Source organism: Amblyomma mixtum, chromosome 2, assembly GCF_055824585.1.
Source record: "Amblyomma mixtum isolate Tamu chromosome 2, ASM5582458v1, whole genome shotgun sequence".
NCBI classification, from domain to species: Eukaryota; Metazoa; Arthropoda; class Arachnida; order Ixodida; family Ixodidae; genus Amblyomma; species Amblyomma mixtum.
In genome coordinates this window covers 185,540,465-185,565,155 of record NC_143013.1, presented here as the reverse complement: position 1 = coordinate 185,565,155, position 24,691 = coordinate 185,540,465, and the positions used below count along the sequence as shown (strand labels likewise).

The 24,691-nt window shown below is 52.4% G+C and overlaps 2 protein-coding genes across 2 annotated transcripts; both read left to right on the top strand.

Moving 5' to 3' along the window:
* Window positions 1-4,414: 4,414 nt before the first annotated feature.
* On the top strand, window positions 4,415-15,664 carry LOC149361820 (uncharacterized). Its single transcript, XM_089568161.1, has 4 exons — window positions 4,415-4,706; window positions 7,643-8,177; window positions 8,891-9,303; window positions 15,657-15,664. Exons 1-4 carry the CDS (start codon window positions 4,415-4,417, stop codon window positions 15,662-15,664), a joined length of 1,248 nt encoding a protein of 415 aa, XP_089424287.1.
* A 1,422-nt stretch (window positions 15,665-17,086) lies between these two features.
* On the top strand, window positions 17,087-23,120 carry LOC149361819 (uncharacterized). The gene has a single exon (XM_089572837.1). The coding sequence runs from the start codon at window positions 19,520-19,522 to the stop codon at window positions 20,969-20,971; it is 1,452 nt and encodes a 483-aa protein (XP_089428963.1). The 5' UTR covers window positions 17,087-19,519; the 3' UTR covers window positions 20,972-23,120.
* Window positions 23,121-24,691: the final 1,571 nt, after the last annotated feature.

The window sequence follows — 24,691 nt, the reverse complement described above, 5'->3', positions numbered from 1 at the left end:
AGTGATGGCAATCGTGCTTTTACAGGAACGATGGGCGCGAAGGTGTTATGACGAACTCAGTTTCACAGCTCCCATACCGGCCAACAGAGGAAAGTGTCCCAATCGGCGGTCACGAGAACTAACGGCGCTGTAGTCGAGTCTTGCTCCCTTCCGGGCGCGTCGTCTGCTACAGGCAGCGCGGAAGCGTGGAGCGGCCGGCACATATCAGGCTTTGGCGAGCTGTGTTTGCGCTCTACGTGGCTGCAGTAAAATAATACTTCCATTGCGGCAGCTTTTCCTTCGAAGCTGCGTGTTATCTGGAGAACACGTTTGTGTGATGCGAAATTAGGCTGTTAATATTGTGAAAAAAGTGCAAAAAGGCTGTCAGCACGCTCACGAGCCTTCTTTCTTGCTTTGCTCAATGGCTTGTGTTTTCTAGCGCGTACCCCAGTGCATAGTTCCTATAATGTAAACAGGTCAGACAAAGTTTCAGTGCGTGGGTGCACTCTACCTTAGGAGGGAACGTAGTGAATATTCGAATTTCCACTGCGTTGTCGGTAATGCTGCGGACTCCTGACGGTCAGTTTGTGCAGCGCAGCTCTCCTCTTGGGAACGCACTGTTGCGCTCTCCGAATCCTCCAAGTTACCTCGGGGCACTGCTGTCGCGACACACTGGGCACCGCGATCCATTGGAGGCTTTCTCTTCGGCGTAGTGCGTTTCGGCTTTGAAATATGCGCCGGCAATGAAATAAACAGCCTCGGAAGAGCGCCTGGTGCCAGCATCCATTTCCCTCTCTCCAAAAGCACTTCCGTACCGTGCACTACATGGCGATAGTACTTTAGAAGGTCTTCTTCTTCGAAATGCAGATCACCAACTTTGCATTTCGAAGTCAGTTTGCGATCCTTTTTGTGAAGTGCAGGCTCCCATCGTTTAAACTCGATGTGGTCTTATGGCGGCCCGAAGAAATGACGGTCCGTCGAGTCATCGTTGCGATACGCGCTAATGTACCCCGGTGCAAAGCAGGTCGGCATGAAGAGGCCCGATGTCAAAAAATACAAACAAAAATTAACTAAGAAGCGACACAAAGCGGCTGTCGCGAGCGCGCTTTAAAAAGGGCGCAGCAGGGCCAGCAGCCAGCGTCTCCGCTTCGGCGGACGCGGTTACTGCAACGCGCGTCTTTTCAAGGCTGCAGCAGGTCCAGCAACCAGCGTCTCCGCTTCGGCGGACGCGGTTACTGCGACGCGCGTCTTTTCAAGGGCGCAGCAGGGCCAGCAACCAGCGTCTCCGCTTCGGCGGACGCGATTACTGCGACGCGCGTGTTTTCAAGGGCGCAGCAGGTCCAGCAACCAGCGTCTCCGCCCCAGCGCTCACACACCGTGCTCCTCATCCTAGCTCTCATGGCTCAGAAGCTCATAAACCGCTTCTGCGGTTTCGCGAAATTCTAATTTATTATTGCGACAGCCACCGTCTCTACCCGGCACCTGCCAAGGGCCTGAGTAAGGCGGAGGAGCGAACTCTGCGGCGCCTGCAGACAGGAACCCTTCTCTGTCCTGCAATAGCAAAACACTTCGATCCGAACACAGATGGACGCTGCCCGCACTGTGGAGAGATCTGCGGTATCTTTCACATGGTGTGGGCATGTACTCAGAATCCTCACCTTCCCCCCTCCCCCACCCCCACCCGAGAGGCATGGGAGACTGCCCTCCTCAACTGCTCCACACAGGAGTCCCAAAGGGCTCTGGTCAAGCGGGCGCGAGACGGGGCCTCGTCATGCGGTGTCCCGGACTAAGGATACCGACCATGCAGCAGGGTTTTTTTTTTTTTTTTACCCTCAAGCTCTCCTTGATTAAAGTTTTTCACCACCACCACCACCGCTTCGGCGGACGCGGTTACTGCGACATGCGTCTTTTCTTTCTCTTTTGCTGTTAGGTTAATATTGTCACGCCCAGAGGAGCTGTGAAGGTAGGCGTCAGGAAGAATTTTAATTATAGAGCCAGCGTCTACGACACCACAGAGAACAAGCGCGCCGCGAGGGCCACCGCCGCTTCGTCGTCGTCTTTGATTCAGCGCGGATGCCGCGCGGCGCGTTAGGCGCGTGGCAATATGTAAATAGTTTTATTCCCATTGTACCGCTCCCTATGTCCTTTCTACAATCCCCTCACCTCTTTCATTTCACTCCTACACACTGCCTGCTATCCTTTATTTCTGCTGCAGCAGCTGAGCTGCTTTCAGCAGTGATGGCAGTTGCCGGAGCTAGCAACAATCTTTTAGCGGCGGAGGTGTTAAGGTGAGCTGGGGAGACGGCCCTCCCAAATCACTTTTTGCTCCTCACTCTAACACTAACAACATACAAACCACACAAGACAAACAACTATTAGAAGAGATTACGAGCCTCAGGCGCGAACACGAGCAAAGTCGCGAGGAAGCGAGGCAACTAAAGAAACAACTAAATGACATTATCAGAGAGAAACAAGAAATGAGGGCGGGTTATTCGCCGGCTAGAACGCGGACTCCACCACCTCAGGCGATGGACATGGCGCAACAAAACCACGAAGGGGGAAACCCCATTGATGATATAAAAAACATCATAATGCCTCTACAGGGACAGATGCAGCAAATGCAAAGTGAACTGCAACAGACACAACAAAAGTTTGCCCTGCAAGAACAGAACTTTAGAACCTATGTTAAAAACCAGACCACGCAAAGAACCACCCACGACGCCAGAGACAGACTATTCAACGAACACAGGTTCGGCGCAGAGACCCCCAACACAAACAACAATAACAAAACATGGCAGAACGCCACCAACAACTAGAACTTTGGTAATGGAACTGCGTGGGGTACAAGCGTAAGCAAGGCCTCCTGCAGCAATTCATATACACCAGAGGAACCCCACCCGATGTAATTATGTTACAAGAAACAAACAACACCCCAACACTCAGGGGCTACACGTGTCAGGAAAGCGGTCGCACTGCGACCCTCATAAGCAAACAAGTAGTAGCCATAGCACACAAAGAAATAGCGGACACCCAGGTCGAACACGTAATTACTGAGATAATTCCCAAAAAGAAAACAAATTCCAAAAGCACCTATATCGTAAATCTATACAGCCCACCCAAGCAAACAAATGGGAACTTTATTAGGCTCTTTGTGGAGGCGAAAAAGTTGGCGGGACAAAACACCTTAATCATAGCGGGCGACTTTAACGCCAAGAGTCCGAGATGGGGCTATAACAGACAGGACAAAAAGGGGCGCGGCATCTGCACGGCGGCAGAGAACGTAGGATGCGAGCTGCTAACCGACGAGAATCAACCGACTAGGCAAGGGAACAGCGTCAGTCCAGACACGAGTCCCGACCTAACCTTCATAAGGGGTGCCAAACAAGCGGAGTGGGAAGACCTACTCGAGAACCTTGGAAGCGACCACCACATAATAAGGATCTGCACGGTGGCGGACAACGTCAGGAGGAGGATTGGCACGGCTCGGCTGGCGGACTGGGACGCCTTCAGAGCGCACTGCAAGCAGCTCGAGGGCGACATCGGTTCTGCGGAAGAGTGGAGCCAACAACTCAGACGAATCCAAGACCTATACACGAAAGAAGTAGACAGAACGGAACAAACGCCGGAGGTGGACAAGCGGCTCCTCAACCTATGGGAGGCGAGACGCGGGCTCACCAAGCGGTGGAAGAGACAAAAACTCAACAGGAAGCTAAAGAGGAAAATTGCCTATATAACCAAGCAAACGGAGCAGTACGCGACGCAGCTGGCCAGGCAGGGGTGGCAGCAATTCAGCAACTCGCTGAACGGCACCCTCAGCACAGCCAGAACGTGCCAGATCCTCAAGGCCCTCATGGACCCGAGAAAAAACAAATCCGAAGGCAGCAAGTCGATACAGAGGCTGGTGCACTAATACGAAGGCACGGACGAACAACTACTCGAAGAGGTCCGGATCAAGTGCTACGGCAAAGATCAGGTCGAGAGCTACCGAGAAGAATACCGTGGCGAGGAGAACCCGGCCATGGACCGACCCATCACGAGAGAGGAGGTCGTCGAGGCGATAAGATCGGCCACGAAGAGCATGGCGGCGGGGGCGGACAAGATCCGGAACTCGCTAATAAGGAACCTCAGTGACGAGGCAATAGATCAGCTTACGACCTACCTGAACAAGCTCTGGCAATAGGGAAGAGTGCCGGCGGAGTGGAAACACGCCGTCGTCGTGATGATTCCGAAGCCAGGCAAGAAGCTCCAAATCGAGAACCTCAGGCCGATATCTCTAACGTCGTGCCTGGGCAAGCTGTACGAGAAAGTGATCACGAAGAGAATCCAGTCGCACATGGAAAACAGACAATGGTACCCGGACAGTATGTACGGGTTCAGAGCCAACCTCTCTACGCAAGACGTGCTGCTCCAACTCAAGGAGGAAGTGCTCGAGGCGATGCCGAAGGCGGGCGAAAACGTCGTCATGGCCCTCGACATAAACGGGGCTTTCGACAACGTAAGCCACGCGGCCATCATGGAGGGCATCAACAACACCAACTGCGGGAAGAGAACGCACGATTACGTCAGAGCCTTCCTGAGCGACAGAACGGCGACCGCGGGGCTGGGCGAGCTGAGAAGCGACGTCTTCCCCACGCCGTGCAAAGGCACACCCCAAGGATCCGTCATATCGCCCGTCCTCTTCAACGTGGCAATGATTGGACTTTCAAGACGGCTCAAGGAGATCCAGGGCATCCAACACGCTATGTACGCCGACGACATCAGGATATGCGTCACCCAAGGATCACTCGGGGAGAAGCAAGAAAAAGTACAGGAAGCGCAACTTGCGTCGAAACTTACACCAGAGAGAGGGGCCCAAGATGCTCGACGCAGAAGTCGGAACTCCTCAGGGTCGGCAAGCATCCCACCCAAGCGACATTGGAGGTCGTTCTCGAGGGACAGAACATCCCGGAAAAGAACATGATAAGGATCCTGGGCATGTGGTTGCAAGGAAGCCGGAAATGCAGCCACACAATCAGCCTGCTGAGAAAGGCGGCAGAGCAGGTGGGCCGTATGATCAACAGAGTTTCCCAAAAGAGATATGGAATGAGAGAAGAAGACACTCTAAAGCTAGTCAACAGCCTAATTGTCAGCCGAGTCACGTACTCCCTGCCGTATCACGCGACGACCAAGGCGGAAAGAGAGCAAGCCGACATCATTCTCAGGAAGGCGTACAGGACTGCTCTGCACCTACCCAAGTACACGTCGAACGAAAAGTTGCTCCAGCTAGGCATCAGCAACACCTTCAACGAGCTCGCCGAAGCTCTGCTGGGAACGCAAACCACGAGACTCAAAGGCACCCCCACGGGACGAGCGCTCCCAAGAAGGTTGGGTCGGGACACGAGCGGACTGGTAGACAGATACGCGGACGTACCGGACCACCTTAGGAAAACCATTAACGTGGGACCATTGCCGAAAAACATGGACCCCAATCTTCACGAAAACAGACGAAAAGCGAGGGCTGAGTACGTAGAGAGAACGCTAGCCCAGTTAGACAACACCGTATACACGGACGCTGCCATATATCCGCGCGAGAGAGAACGCGTAGCCGCGACGGTAGTGGTAAACAAGGAAGGCAACATGATCACGTGTGCCACGGCAAAGGTCGCCGGCACAGCGGAGGCCGAAGAGATTGCCGTTGCGCTGGCGGCAGCAGAAGGCTACAGAACGGGCCGATCTTTCAACATACTGACGGACTCGAAGGAGACGTGCAGGAACTACACGTGAGGCAGGATCAGCAGCACAGCCCTTAAAATACTCAGCGGGGTAACTTCCGCCGAGGAGAAACCCAGGCATAACCTAATCTGGATCCCGGGCCACGCGGGCATAGGGGGGAACGAAAGGGCAGACTGCCTAGCTCGAGGTAACGCATTCCGAGCAAGGCAGTCAAATGCTCCGGAGCTCCGCCGACAGGCTTGCGAGGGGGGATGAGCAGAGACCTTGCACTTGCCTAGGGGAGTTAGAATTAGATATCCACCACCACACAAAGCCCTAACAAAGGAGGAAGCGACCGGCTGGCGCAGATTACAGACCAACTCCTTTCCTAACCTACACATACTTAATAAGTTGTTCCCGACACAATACAGAGCCACCTGCCCTTGGTGCGATGCCACACCTACACTTTATCATATCACGTGGGAATGCGAACGCAACAAAGCATTCCACCAACACGAACACCCGAGTGCGGAGCAATGGGAGAGTCGGCTCACCAGCGGCGAGCTCGCGACCCAAAGGGCCTTAGTGCAGCACGTGACTGATGCAGCACGACTCAGTGGAGCCTTGGAATAGGGGCCCACCCTTGCTGACGAGAAGCCTCAAGTCGCCAGCGCCACAGAAGACGACGGAGACTTCACAACCGCGAATCCCTTGAAAGATACAATAAAGTTTTCACTCACTCACTCACTCCTTTCATTTACCATGTATTGCTTTCAACTCTCTTCTGTCTGCACGTGGCAGCGGTGGTGGATTAGCTGTCTTGCGGTGGCCCGAAGAAATGACTGTCCGTCGAGTCATCGTTCCGATACCCGCTATTGTACCCCGGTGCAAAGCAGGTCGGCATGAAGAGGCCCGATGTCACAACATACAAACAAAAAATTCAGGCGCCACTTTGACCATCTGAAGTGCGCGAGGCGAAAGCCCTACCACGCAACCTAGGCAGCACAGCCATAGGCACACAAGAGGCGGCAGAACCAACGTCATTTTGCGAGGCGGCTGTGGGGCCACGTGGTTGGGCTAGCCATGACCAATTGGGTCATAACCCATGCCTTACTAGTCATGATTGGTTAATGACTAACTAGTCGTGACTAGTTAATTGATGACTGGTTAATGACTAGCTCGTTTTGACTTATTCCTTGGCTAACTACTTATGATTGGTAAATGACTAACTAGACACATCTGGTTAATGACTAACTAGTCATGACTAGCCAATCATCACTAACTAGTTATGAGCTAATGAGTAGTTCAAATGCTAAATGAGTAAATGATTTCAAATGCCACAGGCCCTGGTTGGATTCTCAGACTCGACACAGTTTATTTAAGTAGCGACGCCGAAACACGGACACATCTGCCGACACGGCTGCTAACGACAGTATGAGGCATTAAAGGCTTTCGCCTTAAAATTAACTGAGAAGCGGACAACACAAAGCGGCTGTCGCGAGCGCGCTTTAAAAAGGGCGCAGCAGTGGCAGCGAGCCGCACAGAGCGGCGACGAGGGTACCAGGGAGCAAGACTTGATCGCAGCGCCACTAGTTCGCGCGGCCGCCACTTGGGACAGCTCTCCGGGCAGAGCTCTGAAACTGAGTTGGTTCTATACTCCGTTTCATACATCAGGTGCAACGCTGTCAAAGCTAGCGCTCTTTTTTGCGCAGCCTGCATCCGTGACAGAAAATAGTGCGTTGCTTGTGGTGAGCGAAAATTAACAAATGCATTGCAGATAGGCTTCGTGGATAATACATTTGTCATCAGCGTGACAAAAAACGATGTTATTGCGAGCGAATCGGTTGAGATCTGTGATTTTGTATTTTGCGTTTGTCGTCTTTTTCCATTTCACGTTTTCGCTGTCCCCGCTGGCCGCCGTGTTTACTCTTTCCGTCCGCGTCCCTTTCACTTATGAGAAAATGGCGTCCAGCTGAGCGGCCGCGGCCAGCTCTCCTGTACGCATTTTCCCGAAGGTTCGTGCATGCCAAGCAAGTAATTGCAAATGTGTTCGGCCGCACCAGGATCCGTTTTCCGGAGAAGTCTGTTCGGGAAGTACTGAGTGCTGTGAGCGACGACACCCGAGGATCTCCCCGTAGCGTTGCCAAAATCAAGGCGGAGCGTCTGTGCGGGCCTGTGGCGTCTCCGAAGAAAAGACCTCGCGACGTGAAGATTTCAAGATCGCGAATAGTCAAGAATGACAGCTTCAGAGTCCATGCCATCCGTCTGAAAGTGCACAGTATGTACGCGAAGAGGGAAGTCCCAACACTGGGCAGTGTGCTAAAGGCTGGCAGTGAGGACGACGACCTGCTGAACTTCAAGAAAACCACATTGTGGAGGTTGACGAAGGATATCGGATTCACATTTCATAAAAGAAATCGGAATCTTGCACTGACCGAGCGAAGTGACCTCATTGCCTGGCGTCGCAGATACCTGCGGGCGATCAAGGAATTCCGAGGACAGGGCAGGTACGGGTCGTTCCTTGCTTATTTTCTTACGCAGCACGTTTAGACTGGCTTCACATAGAGCTTGATGTTAGCTTTGCAACATCGTAGTCGGAACAGTGAGTGTTGCTTCAGGATAACACGTATAGAAGAAATTGTCTTCACCACGTTGCTGTTGCCGACCTTTTGCGTAGTGGTGATGTTTCACGACCAGTTTTGCGCTACGTTTCGGTGGTGCACGTGTCTGCATGGGTCAGATTAAATCGCTGAATCCCAATTGGTGCGGCAAGCAAAAACAGCAAAACTGCCAAAAATGTAGCACTGCAATGGTTACTGCCATCTCGTCGTCGCCGTAGGAACGAATGGACACCCACTGTGCACTGCCAGTTTCTCCGGTGGTGCGAGTTACTGGCGCTACTGCTGCGAACGTTGGCAATTTTAGTTCGCAGTCGCCGCGAGTGAAGAGATTTCAAACGTTGCCGAATTAGTCAAGTACCCCATGCAAACATACCGTGAATATAAGCTGGCTACCAAATGCCGCCTGGGCGTGAAATATAAGCCCGAACAAGGGAGCAATTAAGCTGAGATAATTCTTTTTCTCGAGTGTCTTTGAGCGGCTGTTTGTGCGACAGGGGTCAGCAGTGCGTTTGTTGCAGTGCATTGCCTACTTCCATGCTGCAGCGTGTTTGTTTACATACAAGCATTGACTCGTGTACTCGGTTGTTTTGCATTTACAGGTGCATCCTCTACCTAGATGAAACCTGGGTCAACGCAGGGTACACAAAAGAATACGTCTGGCAGGACAAGACTGTAAAGTCATCTCAGGATGCCTTCCTGAACAGTTTAACAACGGGATTGTCTGCGACTTCGGGAAAATGGGCCTGTTTGATTCTTGTACATGGTGGGAGCAGTGCAACAACAGGATTCGTGGAAGACACTGCTGACTTCTTCAGAGCCAAAAAGGGAAACCACGCTGACTACCACTCTGAGATGGATGGCAACTACTTTGAGAAGTGGTTCACCGACAAGTTTTTGCCAAACATTCCGGCCAATAGCACTGTCGTCATGGGCAATGCTCCATATCATAGCGTGGCTCTTGAAAAAGTACCACTGGCTGTTTCCAGAATAAACCATTTCTCGCGAACGCGTTGTACAACTTTTTCTGCATTCTTACTTGACGCTCCCACAGCTTGGAACTCTTTTTACCTGACTGCACGGGAAAACAGGCCATATCGAGGTGGTGTGTGTAAAGATAATTTGACCCGAAAGTTACAGACGGTCACTGGTTAATCGGGCCACGGCGGAGCACTCAGCACTGTGCTAATTAATTAAACCCGACGAATGAACGTCATCTTTCGCACAAACCTCTAGCTTGCATATAAAAAGTATAGTCACAATGCTGCAGAATCGGGAAGAAAACCGCTACTAGTGACCAAAAGCCGGTGCGAGCTCACTGACAACGAATTTCGGACAGCTCACATTAACGCGGTATGCATCAAAGGAACAGATGCATGCAGTTCATTTCAGAACACGCCATAATATTCAAGCGATTCTGAACGAAACGAGTTTTCTCATTCAAGTCACGCGAAATTCAACTTGCGATGAAAAAAAAAATGTGCGAAAAAAAAAAGTTCTATCACCCGGGATTTGAACCCACGCACCCCCACTGCCTGTCGACTCCCCGGAGCGACGCGTTAGACCGCACGGCCACAAAACAGCGCGGAGTGATACATTTCTATTTATTTTTTTTTTGCGAACTCCTTCCGTAGCCTTCACAGCGTTGCGCATGATGTATGAAACGGAGTATAGTAACGTTGTAATGACGTTATCACGTGTAGTCGCAGCTTCCACAGGCGGCCGCCAGGTGCAACGACACGCCAATGAATCGCGAAAAAACGTGCTATCCGCCTTTTTCGCTAAAATGCTTGTCGCATTTATCAATTTTAGCAGCGAAGGTCTTGTTTACATGTCAAAGAGCAGATCCAATAGTTTGGGTCAGTATTCCTTTAACCTGCTTTGACACTGCACAGCACACGGGCGCCTTTTACGTTTCGCCTCCATGAAACGCGGCCTCCGGCGCCGGGTTCGAACCCGGGTACTCCGGAGCCCTCCGCTACGGCTCTTCTTTCATTCACTCCGTCATTCATCCCATCTTTAGCGTAAAGGTTGAGGCGTCCACCACGAGTAGTATCTCCTTTGCTAACCAATTTTCCTCTCAGCAAGAGTTCTTTCTCCACCCCCTTTTTTAATCATATGCACGTCCGCGCTCTTTCGATAGCTTTACAGAAAGTGCTGAGGTGGAGCAGCAACGATTCACCCACCAGTAACAGCATCCACTTAATAAACTTGTTCAAAACCTCAAACGCTATAGGAATGCACTCCAAATTTCAGTTAATTTTTTTTCAATAATTATCTTTTTTCCACATTAGAGCGAGTGTCCAGTACATTATGGTAGGACGAAGCAGTAGAAGGTCGCGTTTGCTTGTTCAGACAGCTTATGGTTAGCATGAGCAATGAGATGTGTACACAACAATTTTTGGAAGGTCTTGCCTGTGAGGGCGAGGCCTTATTTTTGGATCAAAAGAGAGCTCAGCGATTTCGCTGAATATCAACCCAGCACAGCCAACGGACGCAGCTCGACGGCTTCCCGGTTTCCTTCCACAACCGGGCACAATGACAGCAAGAACGCCTCGCGTCTCACCTGGGCAGACCGCGCTTCCTTCAACACCACCCGTCATCAACCACCACCCCAGTCCTCCCAGGTAGATCCCAGAGACCAGGAACTCAAGGCCTTGCGTGAGGAGGTAAGCCGCCTTTCCTCCCTCCTAAGCACTTCGCTCCGTCCATGCCCACTCAACCCGCACCCCCTGTCATTAATCCGAACTCATCACCCCCAGACACTTCGAGCAACCCTCCTGCAAAGAAGCAGCGCACCTCAGACGCCACACCCCCTCCCGTGCCCCCAGAAACAGACGCTAACTTAGCAGCACTCGAAGCCAAATTTGACAAGAAACTAAAAGAGCTAGACGCCCGCGTCGAGGCCAGATTCAATCATCTTGCCGCCACCCTCACCGAAAAACTTGAGCAGCGCATGGACGCTATGCTTACCAAGATGATGGAGCTCTTGAAACACAGCCTTACAAATCGCTTCGCCCAACTTCAAACCCCCTCCACTCCCTCCATCCTACCTCCGCAAGCACAAACCACCTTTCCTGAGCAACACATACCAAGTGACGCCCGTCTTACTACCCTCCTCAATCCCCCCACTATCCAATATGGCGGGGGGAGCACTAATTATCTCCCCATTTTAACTTGGAACTGCCGCGGCTTGCGGGCAAAGCGCACACCCCTGCAACTTCTTCCCACCATCACACCCACGCCGCACATCCTTCTTCTCCAGGAGACTGCACACCGGGTAACCCTCCCCAGCTACACATCAACAGACTCAGACACCACTAACACACCCAGGGCGTCCACACTCATCCACCGCAGCCTCACCTACAGAACTCATCACACCACGTCTGAGACGCCCTGTTGTGTTGTTGTTGTGACTGAGAGAAGGATGAAGAAGAAATTGCACGGGCCTGCTACTGGCTCGAGCCAAGCCACCACCGCTGCCACGTGCAGATAGAGGAGAGTTAAAAGATCACAGGAAAGAGAAAAAGGAAAGAAAAGACGCGCGTCGCAGCAACAACCGCGTCCGCCGGAGCGGACGCTGCTCAAAAAGAAGCGGCCGAAGCCGCGCTCGCCGAAGCGAGAACAGATACTCAAGTTCGTTCCCTCCACCACCACGCACTTCCCCGCGTGATCACAGAACTTATACATCACTGTGATGCGCACACCACACTGTGGAGGGATGTTTGGAACGCGCCATGTCGGCAGTGGTGCGTCGGACATCAGAGCGCCGTGCGTGCCAGCTCCGCGTTGCGCGTGTGCGCGTGCGAGTGGTGTGCGCGAGGCAAGCACGAGGAGCGCAGAGCTACGTGTCAGCTAACCGAGGTGTTGAAGAAGACATCGCAGCACAGGTCTGGTCGTTCAAGCGTGGAAGTGGCAGCGGTCGGACGTTGGGTTCGAGCTGCCGGTGTCTTCCCTCGAAACATCGAATCAAGACCATCGAGTCCGGGTTCAAGCGCGCAAGTAGCAGCTGTCGGACGTTGGATCCGAGCTGCCAATGACTTCCCTTGGATCATCGACGCAAGATCATTAAGCCTCATTCAAGCGTGGAGGTGGCAGCCGTCAGACTTCGGGTCTGTGCTGCCGTGGACCTCCCTTGAATAAACGACGCAGGCCTACTGCGATCGCCACTTTGCTGCCACGGTTGCCTGGGATAGGCTGAACAAGTCTACGGTGTTTGCGGAACGCCGTCGAGAGAACCTGGCTACAGTTTTCCTGCTCATTTTTGGTGCTCATTTTTTGGGGGCAGCTGACAGGAATGCGTCAGCGTATCCCGTATCCAGCTCCGTTCCTCGTCTCCTGGCTCTCTACCACCGCCGCCCAGGACGCAACGCCAGCGACGCATCGCAACTCGCCATCCCGCGTCTGTGCTATCTGCAAGGCATTCCCGCACCACCTGGGGCGCTTTGTAGCCGGTGAACTCTCTCCATTCTATCTGTTGTGTTTTACGCGTGCCTAGTGTGTGTTTTCCTAGTGTTTTCGTTCCTTTCATTGGCTCCTTTCCTTTAAAATATAAACACGGCTTCGTTTTGTTTTGTTTGATTTCTTTGTTCCTTTCTTCGAACCTACACGCGAAAGCGTCCCCTGCACCAGTCGGGGGCGCGTCCACTGGATTCGAGAGAGAGAGAGAGAGAGAGAGAGAAAACTTTATTTACACAAGAATTCGGGGCACGCCCCAGGGTCACCGCACGACCCCACTGCACTCAAGTGTTTATGTTCCGAAGGTCCATAACACTGGCAGCACGGCCGGTGGCGATGGTCTGCACGGCCGGGTTCTCCGAGCGCAGCAGGGTCTCCCAGTCCTCCCAGGTCTTGAGGTTCTCTAGGTCCCGCGGGGGAGGGTCCGCCGGGCAGAGGGAAATGATGTAGAGGGAAGAGGCGAAGGGTTCTGGACATAGAGTGCATGCCGCAGTGTGGAACGAGGGATGATAATGAGCTAGGTTAAGGAGTGAAGGGAGTGTATGTGTCTGTAGTCTACGCCAGAGTGTTGCGTGTTTGTTATCAAGGGAGGGGTGGGGCGAGGGGTAGAGCTGACGTAAGTCTCTGTGCGCCAGGTTCAGCTCACTGAATGAGTGCATGCGCTCCTTCGTGAATCCCTGATCAGAGGCCACCTGAGCCCGGTTTAAAAAACCTCGGGCTAAAAGGTTGGCGGCCTCGTTTCTGGGATTCCCGGAGTGCGCGGGCACCCATATCAGCTCCACTTGGCGGGGCGGGGGTGCATCGGGCGAGTCCAGTATGCCAAAACCAGGGACATGGACTCGGCCTCGAGCAAAATTTAGAATCGCAGTTTTAGAATCGCTTAAAATGTACCGGGTTTCCGTGCGGGTGATAGCAAGTGCAATGGCGGCTTCCTCTGCAGCTTCTGGGGAGGTGTCTGGAGGGAGAGGTAGGGTGAGGAGGGCGGAAAAAGAGGAGTGTACCACAGCCGCTGTCGCTTCATCACCCGTACAGGCAGCGTCCACCCATAGGGCGTCCGTCTGGGGGCCGTACGCTCGATGGAGTGCCTTCGCACGGGCTCTGCGGCGCTGTTCATGCTGGAACGGGTTCATATTCCTCGGGAGCGGCCTGATGAGGAGCTCTCGGTGAAGGGATCGTGGGATGGCGAGGAGGGTTGGGTCGTTGGACGGTATTTTGATTCCGAGGGTGTCCAGGATATACCGACCTGTGGAGGTTTGTGTGAGCCTTATGTATTGGGCCCGTCGGTGGGCCTCCACCAGTTCCCCGATCGTATTGAGGAGGCCATGGCCTAGTAATCTGTCTGCTGGTGTGTTGAGGGGAAGGTGAAGTGCTACCTTGAATGCCTTGCGAATCAGAGCATCCAAAGCGTTTATGTTATGTTTGGATAGTTGTAAGTATGGGTAGTGTACAGCACATGGCTGAGGACAAAGCCATGAATAAGGCGACATAAGTCGCGCTCCTTCATGCCTCTATGACGTCCTGAAACCCTGCGGATGAGGTGCGATATCGCGCCTACAACCTGCTGAAGTTTCTTGAGGGTGGTGGTGTTTCTGCCATCGTTCTGGATGTGCAGGCCCAATACACGGAGGGTTCCAACCTCATTTACCGGTTCACCATTCAGTTCAATGACAATGGTGGAGCGGGGGCAGCGGAGGTTCTTAGGCAGGATGAGGAAGAGTTAGGACTTCTCTGGGGAGCAAGACAGTCCGATGGTCCGTGCGTAATTTTGGGTGAGGGTGGCTGCTTCCTGTAAGGTGTTCTCTATGTCTCCGTCACTGCCGTGTGTGGTCCACAGGGTGATATCGTCGGCACAAAGTGTGTGCTTCAGGTGGGGAATAGTGGCCAATTTTCGGACGAGGGGGATGAGGGTAATGTTAAAGAGAAAGGGGAAAGGACGGACCATTGAGGAGTGCCGATACTCTGAAGAGTGTAGGAGGGGGAAGACAGAGGGCCGAAGTGTATCTCAGCTGTGCGGTCAGTGAGCAATGCTTGAATGTAGGCATACGTGCGCGAACCCACATTCAAGGGGGATAGAGCAGTCATGATCGCCTGATGTTCAATGCGATCAAAAGCTTTGGAGATATCCAAATCTAAGACTGCCTTGACGTGACCCGGAAGAAGAGGGTCGAAAATTTCGTGTGAGAGTTGCAGCTTGGCGTCCTGTCCGGATAATGGGGGCGAAATCCTACCATGCTATGCGGGTAAAGATTGTTGTTCGCCATGTGACTTGTGAGTCTCGCTAACACAACATGCTCTAGGAGCTTCCCGAGGCATGAGGTTAGCGAAATCAGGCGAAGGTTTTGAAGTGTAAGTGGTTTGTTGGGTTTAGGTATGAATATTACCTCCGCGTGGCGCCAGGACTGCGGGAGGTTACCCTCCCTCCAGCACTGGTTGAAGTATTTCGTAATGTGGGTGATCGATTGGTCATCCAGGTTACGGAGCATGGAGTTTGTGATTTGGTCTGCACCAGGTGCGGAGTTGGCGCGGAAAGTCAGGAGGGCCGCTCTGACTTCTGTCTCCGTGATGTCGGTGTCGAGTGTTGGATTTGCTTGTCCTGTGTAGTGCGGTAGAGGTATGGGGCCGCCTGGAGATGTCTACATTGTTTGAAGTGTATCTAGAAGGGTGTCGGGATCGTCAATGTGTTCATGTGGAAGGCGTGTCACGTGGTGCTGTGTTGCTGATTTGGTGCGCGTGGGGTCAATGAGGTGTCGGACGAGTTGCCATGCGCGTTTGCTGGAGAGGTTTCCGGCGATGCCGTCACATATCTGTCCCCAGTTGGATCGGCAGAGCTCGTCAGAGTGCTGTTGCATTTGTGTCTGCAGCGCGGCCAGCCGCTTCTTAAGGGTTCTGTTGTGTTTCTTGCCTTTCCAGCGTTCTAGGATGCTGTGATAAGCCTCCAAGAGGTGGGATAGGTGTGTGTCAAGGGTAGGTGTTTCGGTTGTAGTTCCAATGTCTCGCGTGTTGCGGTGAACGTCATGCTTGAGTGACTTCACCCATTCGTTGATGTCTGCGATGGGAGTGTCTGGCAGGGCGGTGCGTGCAGCGCGAAATGCATCCCAGTTAATGAGTTTGTCTATTGTATTTGCGTGACGGGGTGGTTTGTACGGGACAGTGATTTCTAAAATGTAATTATCACTGCCCAGTGTATGTTGTGTTCTGCTCCAGGTAACGCCGCGGATACAGCGGCTCAGCGTCAGGTCAGGACTGGTGTCCATTCTGACACTGTTGCCGATCCGCGTAGTCGTCTGAAACGTGTTGTGCACAGTGAGTTGGGGGTTCTGCAAGAGCAGCCAGAGCCTGCGATCTCGATGTGTCGTGGTTGTGTATCCTCTGTCAGTATGCTGACTGTTGAAGTCCCCACCGATGAGTAGGGGATGTTTCCCTGCTAGATCGTGTAGCTTTCGGAGAAGTGATTCTAGCGGGGTCATCGGCAGGGACGGGGGGTGGTATATGTTTGCTTTAAATATAGAAGGAAGTGAATATGTTTGATGTATAAGTTCTGTGATCGCGCACGGCGTCTCAGACGTGATGTGATGAGTTTTGTAGGTGAGGCTGCGGTGGATGAGTGTGGACGCCCTAGGTGTGTTAGTGGTATCCGAGTGTGTAGATGTGTAGCAGGGGAGGGTTGCCCGGTGGGCAATCTCCTGTAGAAGTAGTATGTGGGGCGTGGGTGTGATGGTGGGAAGGAGAAGTTGCAGAGGCACGCGCTTTGCCCGGAAGCCGCGGCAGTCCCAAGTTAAAATGGGTAGATAATTAGTGTTCCCCCCCGCCATATTGGGTGGTGGGGGGATTGAGGATGGAAGTAAGACGGGTGTCAATTGGTGTGTGTGGCTCAGGATAGGTGGTTTGTGCTTGCGGAGGAAGGATGGGGGGAGTGGAGGGGGTTTGAAGTTGGTTGAAGCGATGGTTAAGATTCTGTTCCAAGAGCTCCATCATCTTGGTAAGCATAGCGTCCATGCGCTGCTCAAGTTTTTCGGTGAGGGTGGCGGCAAGGTGATTGAATCTGGCCTCGAGGTGTGCGTCTAGCTCTTTTAGTTTGTGGTCAAATTTGGCTTCCAGTACTGCTAATTTAGCGTCTATTTCTAAGGGCACGGGAGGGGGTGTGGCGTCTGTGGTGCGTTGTTTCTTTGCGGGAGGGGTGCTCGAGGTGTCTGTGGATGATGGGGTCGAGTTAATGACAGCGGGTGCGGGTTTAGGGGGCATGGAGGGGGCGGGGGTGCTTAGGAGGGAGGAAAGGCGGCTTACTTCTTCACACGATTTAAGCAGCGCGAACATGTTTAGGAAAAGACAGAAGGCAGACAGGACAGAGCGCTGAACTATCCACTTTATTTCAAGAATGCCCAAGGCCCCGCTCTTAAATACACACGCCACAGAAGCGCCCACCTGGGGAATTTATCTAAGCACAACACAATGAGAGCGCGAACGAGTAATTTATCACTTTTTCCCGGGTTATCAAGGTTACAACGAGCATGAGTGCTAACAAAGAAAAGACTAAAAACCGGTGAAAGACATGTACAAAGCATGGAACAACAGGGCTGAGGGTGCATGAAGGTCTGAAGAAAACACAAGCAAAAAGCTAAAAACACAGGAATGACAATGCTACAACACGATGAGATAACAAACCGAGGAAGCGCAGGTTGTTAGGTGAAATGGCGAAAACAACTGCCAAAAAGGTTAACTAAGGATGAACGCCAACAACTAACACGATATTAACGTCAGAAAGCATGTAAAAGATGCCACTAAAACCGGATGAAATCAAATAAAACCAGAAAGAAAGGAGACTTCTTTTTCGGACAGGGAGATTAAAGGAGTGCTAACACAACCTTCCCTAGACTTCCTGATGTAGGCAGCTTCAACAATTTCGCGCGTCAACTGGTTTTTATGCTTTTTTAGCACAGATGTTCTTTTGAAACGGGGAACACATTTCTTTTTGCTGTCACATCCCTGACAGTGGGCGGGTAGGTTTCGTTGTGAGGAACCTGATAAATCGTTGCTGTGCTCCATTAACCTTTCGCTGAGGCATCTTCCCGTTTGGCCTATGTAGGCCTTGCCACAGGTCAACGGAATCCTATACACAACGCCCTCTTCACACGCAACAAAGGGATTCAGGTGCCGAACAGCACAGCCTCTTCTCTTTTTTGTCTTATTGACTTTGTTACAGAGGCTCGAGAGGCGCGACGGGGCAGAAAAAACAACTTCTACGCCTGCTCTTTTACCGATTTTCTTGAGATTGTGCGACAATTGGTGAAGATATGGAATGACAGCAACCCTTTTTTCCCGCTGCTGCGTTTCATCCGAGTTACTACGTCCGCACTTCAAGCTTTTCAGGAGTTTTTCCGCTACCGATGTGAGGAGGGGCTGCGGGTATCCCGAATGCGTTGGCCTAAAACCTGTCTGTCTGTCAGCAGTCTGTCAAGAAATGCTCACAGCATTTTGTGGGAGAACTTATGAAGGTTGATCTTACAATGTTTCTTTTTACCAGTTTCGAGTGAGCTGAATCGTAACAGAGGATGGCCTTGTTGGCTCTTGGATCAAAAGACCAGCACACGTGATTTTTTGAGAAAACTAACTGTAGCTCTAGAAACCGAATTGCGTTTTTTTCCGGCCATTCATGCGTAAGTTCGAGGGGTGAAACCGTATCCGAAAAAACTTGAAGAACTTTGGCTCCTTCTGAAGTGAAAACGTCAGTGTTGCAATCTAACAAGATCAGATAGTCATCAACGTAACGGAAAATTTTATGAGCACGTTAGTTTTGAAGCTTGTCCATTGAAGCCTGAAGCTTGAAGCTTGAGTTTTGAAGCTTGTTTCGAAGCTTGTCATTCAAAGACCTGTCATGCATAGCTAAGAAAAGGTCGCTCAAAATGGGGGCAATGCATGAGCCTATACAAATCCCCTGCTTTTGGATAAACCGGGAGCCATTCCAATCGGTTACAGTTGATTTCAGGTAGGTACAAAGCAGCTCAATAAACCCGTCCACAGTGATGCCGCACGCATTTTGAAAGGATACCACGCCGTGACTGTCAATGGCTTCACGCACACGTCTTATGAGGACGTCATGAGGTATGGAATAGAGCAGGTCTTTAATATCGATGGAAAAGCCATTCAACGCCTTTGTTCTATTTTCATGCAGAAACCTAACAACCTCTTGGGCGTTTTTAACACGGAACGGGTCGCTGATCGGGAGCCTCTTGAGGCGACCGTGGGGCTGGGCGAGCTGAGAAGCGACGTCTTCCCCACCCCGTGCAAAGGCCACCCCAAGGATCCGTCATATCGCCCATCCTCTTCAACGTGGCAATGATTGGACTTTCAAGACGGCTCAAGGAGATCCAGGGCATCCAACACGCGATGTACGCCGACGACATCACGATATGGGTCACCCAAGGATCACTCGGGGAGAAGCAAGAAAAACTACAGGAAGCAGCGGGGGTTGACACCCGAGCGGACGCTGTGCGGACGTGTTCCGCATGAGCTCCGGCCTTGAGACCGTTTTTCGGTGGAACGCGCTGTGCCTTGGTCTTGCTTTTTGTGGGATCGTCTGCAGGAAGTTGCCCTGTGCCTGTGGACACCATATTTTGGCAAGTGTTCCCCCTTTTAGGGATTTTCTTCACGATTTGTACTCGACCACGGTGCGGCGAAATTAGGCCTAATCTGTAGGCCGAGCCGACGCCTGCGGCTCACAAGGGCCGACGCACAAGGGCCGTGCCTTGTGGTTGTGGGCCTTTGCGAGGCTAAAGATGATGGAGTACTCCGTTGAGGGAGAATCTATAACGCCCGAAGAATTCGAGGCGGGAGAATGGGCCTGGGTTTTGAAGGCGCAAGATCGCTTCAAGAAGACTGTGTACGGGGACCACTCCGAGAGTAGGCCTACCGAGAAACAGGCGGGCAGCGACGGGCGTCCGACGCACGGAGCAGCCCAAGTCAAGCGGGGGAAAGCGCCGGTGTGGAAGAAACGGGGACCGTTTCTGAAGATGCCAGCCAAGGATTTCAAGGTTGTGTGCCGGCCCAAGAATTGGGACTTGAGCATAGTGACGCCGAGGGAGCTCGGATGTGCCCTGAGAGCGGCAGCGAAGCTGACGAACGCGACTGCGGTGGAAGAAGACCTGGTGCGGGTGAATGAGACAAACAACACGATGACGGTGAGCACGCCGTGCATGAATCGTAGTGGGGCATATGCGAATGTCAAGACGCTCAAGCTGGGCGGTCGTGACCTTGAGGTTTCGGCGTACGTGGCGGCGCCGGAGAACTCTGTGCGCGGAGTAATTTACAATGCGTACAACGGATGCCCACTGGCAGAAATTCGCGCAGGATTCTTGAAGAGGAATGAAGACATGAAAATTTTGGATGCCAGACCTTTGGGCAAGTCAAAGGCGATTCAGATCACGTTCGGGGGGAAGCGCGTTCCCCGGCAAGTCATCTATTGGAACTGTCTGTACGCTGTGATCCCATATAGAGAGTTAGTCGAGACCTGCTATAACTGCAGACGAGTGGGACATCGGGCGGACGTTTGCTATCGTCCGAAGACTAATTTGTGTCGCCGCTGCGGGAAAGAACATCCTGCACCACCGGAGGGAGAGTCGCTGACCTGCACGCCGGACTGCATCGTGTGTCATGGGGCGCACAGCACGGGAAGTCGGAACTGCAAGTTTCGCCTAGCCCGTCAGCAGCCGATGGGTCTGCAGCAGAGCAACGAGGACAAGAGCCAAACTGGCAAGGAGGAGCGACGTTCGAGGCCCAGGAAGCGGTCATCTAGCGGTGTGAGAGGCGATAGCAAGAGCAGGGACCGGTCAGCTTCCTTCCCGCCACTGCCCGGACCCGAGCCTGGCAAAGGAGGAGGGCAAGGTTCCGGTCATGGACGAAGCCCAAGTGCCACGAGGAAAAAGGTGAGCTGGCCCAACGCGGGCTCCCAAAATGAGACTGCTCGAGAGAAGGAGCTACAAAGGCAGGTGCTGCAGCAGGCCGAAACTATCAAAAAGATGGAAGCTAGGATAGCAGAGATGGAACGCGCGCTTAAAACCGGCAGAGTAGAAAGGGTACAGACGCCGTTGGCCCAGGCCCCACAGCAAGCGGCGCAGGCGAACGTTTCTCGCGTGGACGATAACACAGCTATGGAAGTGGAGAAAATGGAGAATCGGGGGCGGTCAAAAGGCCACCTCCGGCAGATGAGGGAGCTCAGGCAAAGAGAGTAGCAGAAACTTCGGCGGCGGACACGCCGCAGCCAGTATTTAAAGTCACTTGTCTTAAGAGGGACATGCTTACCCTTGCGGAGAGAGTAGGAAAACTGGAAGAAAGACAAGATAGGTTGGAAGGCCGGGTCGACAGGATAGAAGCTAGACTAGGCAACATTGAGCAGCGTCTTGACGCCTTCACCAATGACATGCGGGGTTTCCAGACCCAGGTAATGGACATGTTTAAACAGCTAAATGCTATGCTAGAGGTTAGATTGCCTCCCGTAGTCGGCCAAGCGCCGATGTTAGTGAACCTAGGGCCTCACCATGGCCCCTCGCCAGCAAATTGAGGTTTGGCAGTGGAACTGCAAGGGCTTCCGTCGCAAGCGGGGAACCTGCAGTTGCACATACAAAATCTGGATAGTAAGCCGGACATTATAGCTTTGCAGGAGGCTAGCGGCTCGGTGAAATTACCGGGATTTAAGACATTTACACCACCAGAGATTGATCGAGGGGGCGTATCGAGCGTCTTCACGGCCGTGTTAGTCCATCGCAACACCACAGTGATTCAGCATACCATAGATAGCAGCAGGGAGGACTACGTCCTGCTGGAGATTTTGCCCAAAAGAAAGGACGATAAGAGTCTATTTGTTCTTAATGTGTACTCTTCTCCAAAAGATAAGGGGGTGGGCTTGCCAGACCTTCTGATAAAGACGCAACGGCTAGCGGCTAGGTCTCAACTCATCGTGGTGGGAGATTTCAATGCGCCTCATCCGGAGTGGGGCTACATCCGAGCCAGCCCGAAGGGAAATAAGCTTTGGCAGGTTGCCCAGGACCTGCGATGGACGATCTTGAACAACCCGCTAGATCATACCAGGATAGGCAACAGCGTGAGCATAGACACCTCTCCAGACCTCACATTTGTGAATGGTATCAGGGATGCAAAGTGGGTAAACACGGGACAGCCACTTGGAAGTGATCACTATATCCTTTCCACGATATTTAGTGCTGCTAAGCACAAAGACACGGTGAAAGGAACTCGAGTGACGGACTGGGACCGATTTCGGCAATACAGGAATGACACAGTGAACGGGGAAATCGAGGACTTAGGAGCCTGGATTGTCACACTCAAGCAGGCCGTGAAGAGTACCACAGAAGAGGTTCCGACGGAGGAGGAGGGCTTTACGGCTGACTCTAGATTGTTACACATGTGGGAAGCACATGCGAGTCTCCTTCGGAGGTGGAGGAAACAAAGGCATAATGGTGTCCTCCGTAGGAAGATGGCCAAGCTAGAACGAGAAATCGAAACGTACACATTGGAGTTGCAGTGCAAACAGTGGGGGCAGATTTGTGACCGGATGAATGGGCAATTCGGATGCAAAAAAACATGGCAGTTGTTGAGGCACCTTTTAGACCCGGCGGCAACCAAATCTGCGCAGAAGGGGCAAATGGCTAGGTTAGTGCATCGGTATCAAGGCACGATTGGGGAATTTATACATGAACTCCGAAGTCGTTACATAAACAGAGAGGCGGGCGGTTGCTTGCCGGATTATTCGGGGGAGGAAAACCTTGAATTGGATGCAGACTTTACGGTGGCGGAGGTAGAGTTTGCAATGGGCCAGCTTCGTACCACGTCAGCAGCGGGTCCGGACGGGGTTACTAATAAAATGCTGAGGAACCTGGATTTCAAGTCAGTGGGGGCACTCACGAATTTAATGAATAAATTTTGGGCGGCCGGGGAGATTCCGCCAGAGTGGAAGCATGCTAGGATTACATTTATTCCTAAAGCAGGGAAGAAGCTCTGCATTGAGAATCTGCGTCCCATCTCGCTAACGTCGTGCTTGGCCAAATTGATGGAGCATGTAGTCCTGAACAGGCTTCAGGGTTATGTAGAGGACAATGAGTTGATACCTGAAACAATGATTGGCTTCAGGGCTAATTTATCGACGCAGGATGTCCTGTTACAGCTCAAAAAAGACGTGGTTGATCCTGGGTACGGCACGGGCACCAAGGCTATCTTGGGGCTCGACCTCACTAAGGCCTTTGTGCAATGTTACCCATGAGGCAATATTGAGGAACCTATCGGACATAGGACCGGGGGGTAGAACCTTCCGGTACATCAGATCGTTTCTGGAGGGTAGGACTGCGGAGATTGTAGTCGGAGAAATGAAATCGGATCCCTTACCATTGGGGGGCAGGGGGACACCGCAAGGGTCGGTATTATCGCCCTTCCTATTTAATCTCGCCCTGATCAAGATACCACCCAGGCTGCAAGGGATATCGGGACTTAAACATACATTTTATGCGGATGACATTACTCTATGGGTAACAAGAGGCAGTGACGCACAGTTGGAAGAAACTCTACAACAGGCGGTGGATATTGTGGAGGAGCTAGCAGGGGAAGCAGGACTCTCGTGTTCTCAGCCCAAGTCCGAGCTTTTTGTGCTGAGGGATAAACCAAGAGGGATACATGCGAGGCACTATGTGCCGCCACCACCTTTAGAGGTGAGAGTGGGGGGAGTACCGGTCGCTGAGGTCCAAACGATCAGGATCCTGGGTATGTATCTGCAGACTAACAGGAAGAATAGCGAGTCATTGCAAAGGCTTAAAAATACGGTCAATGCTACCGTGCGACTAATGAGGAGAATCGCCAATCGTAAGAGAGGTGTTAAGGAAAAAGACTTGTGTAAGCTAGTGCAGGCATTTGTGCTCAGTAGAATAGTGTATGCGACGCCTTATTTGAAGCTGGACGCGGCGGAAAAAGGAAAGGTGGAGGCTATGATTAGGCAGGCGTATAAAGCGGCCCTCGGGTTGCCTCAGAATGCGTCTACCGAAAGGCTGCTGGGATTAGGGGTGCACAACACCCTAGAAGAACTACGGGAGGCGCACTTGGTTATGCAGCTCGGTAGGCTTTCAAAAACAAAAGCAGGGAGGGACATATTGGAAAGGTTCGGCATTGGAGTTGACGTTCCAGCCGGTGACACGAAAATTCAGGTGAGGCGGGAAATGCACAAGGGCTTGTACATAAAACCTTTGCCCAAGAACATGCATCCAATACATCACGAGGACCGCAGGAAGGCAAGAGCCAAAGCTTTACATGCTAAGTACGGGAAGTACGACGGGGCAGTCTATGTAGATGTCGCCGAGTATAAGAACAAGGATGCATTTGCAATTGCGGTGGTGGACGGGCGGGGCCACTTGATCGCCTCTGGATCAGTCAAAACCCGCTCCCCAGAAACTGCAGAGGAAGCGGCAATAGCACTAGCTATGACTAGTAGTAATGCTGACCTGATCTTCAGCGATTCAAAAACAGCCATCCGAAATTTGGCGAGGGGCAGAATATCTGTCACAGCGGCGCGGTTGTTGAATCGGGCCACGGAGCGAGGGATTACGGAGGCGGAAATTGTCTGGGTACCTGCACACTCTGGGAACCCTGGGAACGAGACGGCTCACATGAATGCTCGAGGTTTCGTCAGCCGAGTAGGTGAGCCGGACGTCCCGGGAAGGTCCACGAGAGATGGGCTGGTATCCTTTCATGACATTACTACTCATTTCAGACTTAACCGGAGGATTTACCCACCCCCGGACAAGCAATTGGTGAAGGCGCAGGAATGCGTCTGGCGCCGATTGCAGACCAGATGTTTCTTCAACCCATACGTGTTGAGCAAAATCTACCCGGACATTCAGCCGGAGTGCAAATGGTGTCACGAATTGGCAACCTATGACCACGTATTATGGAGC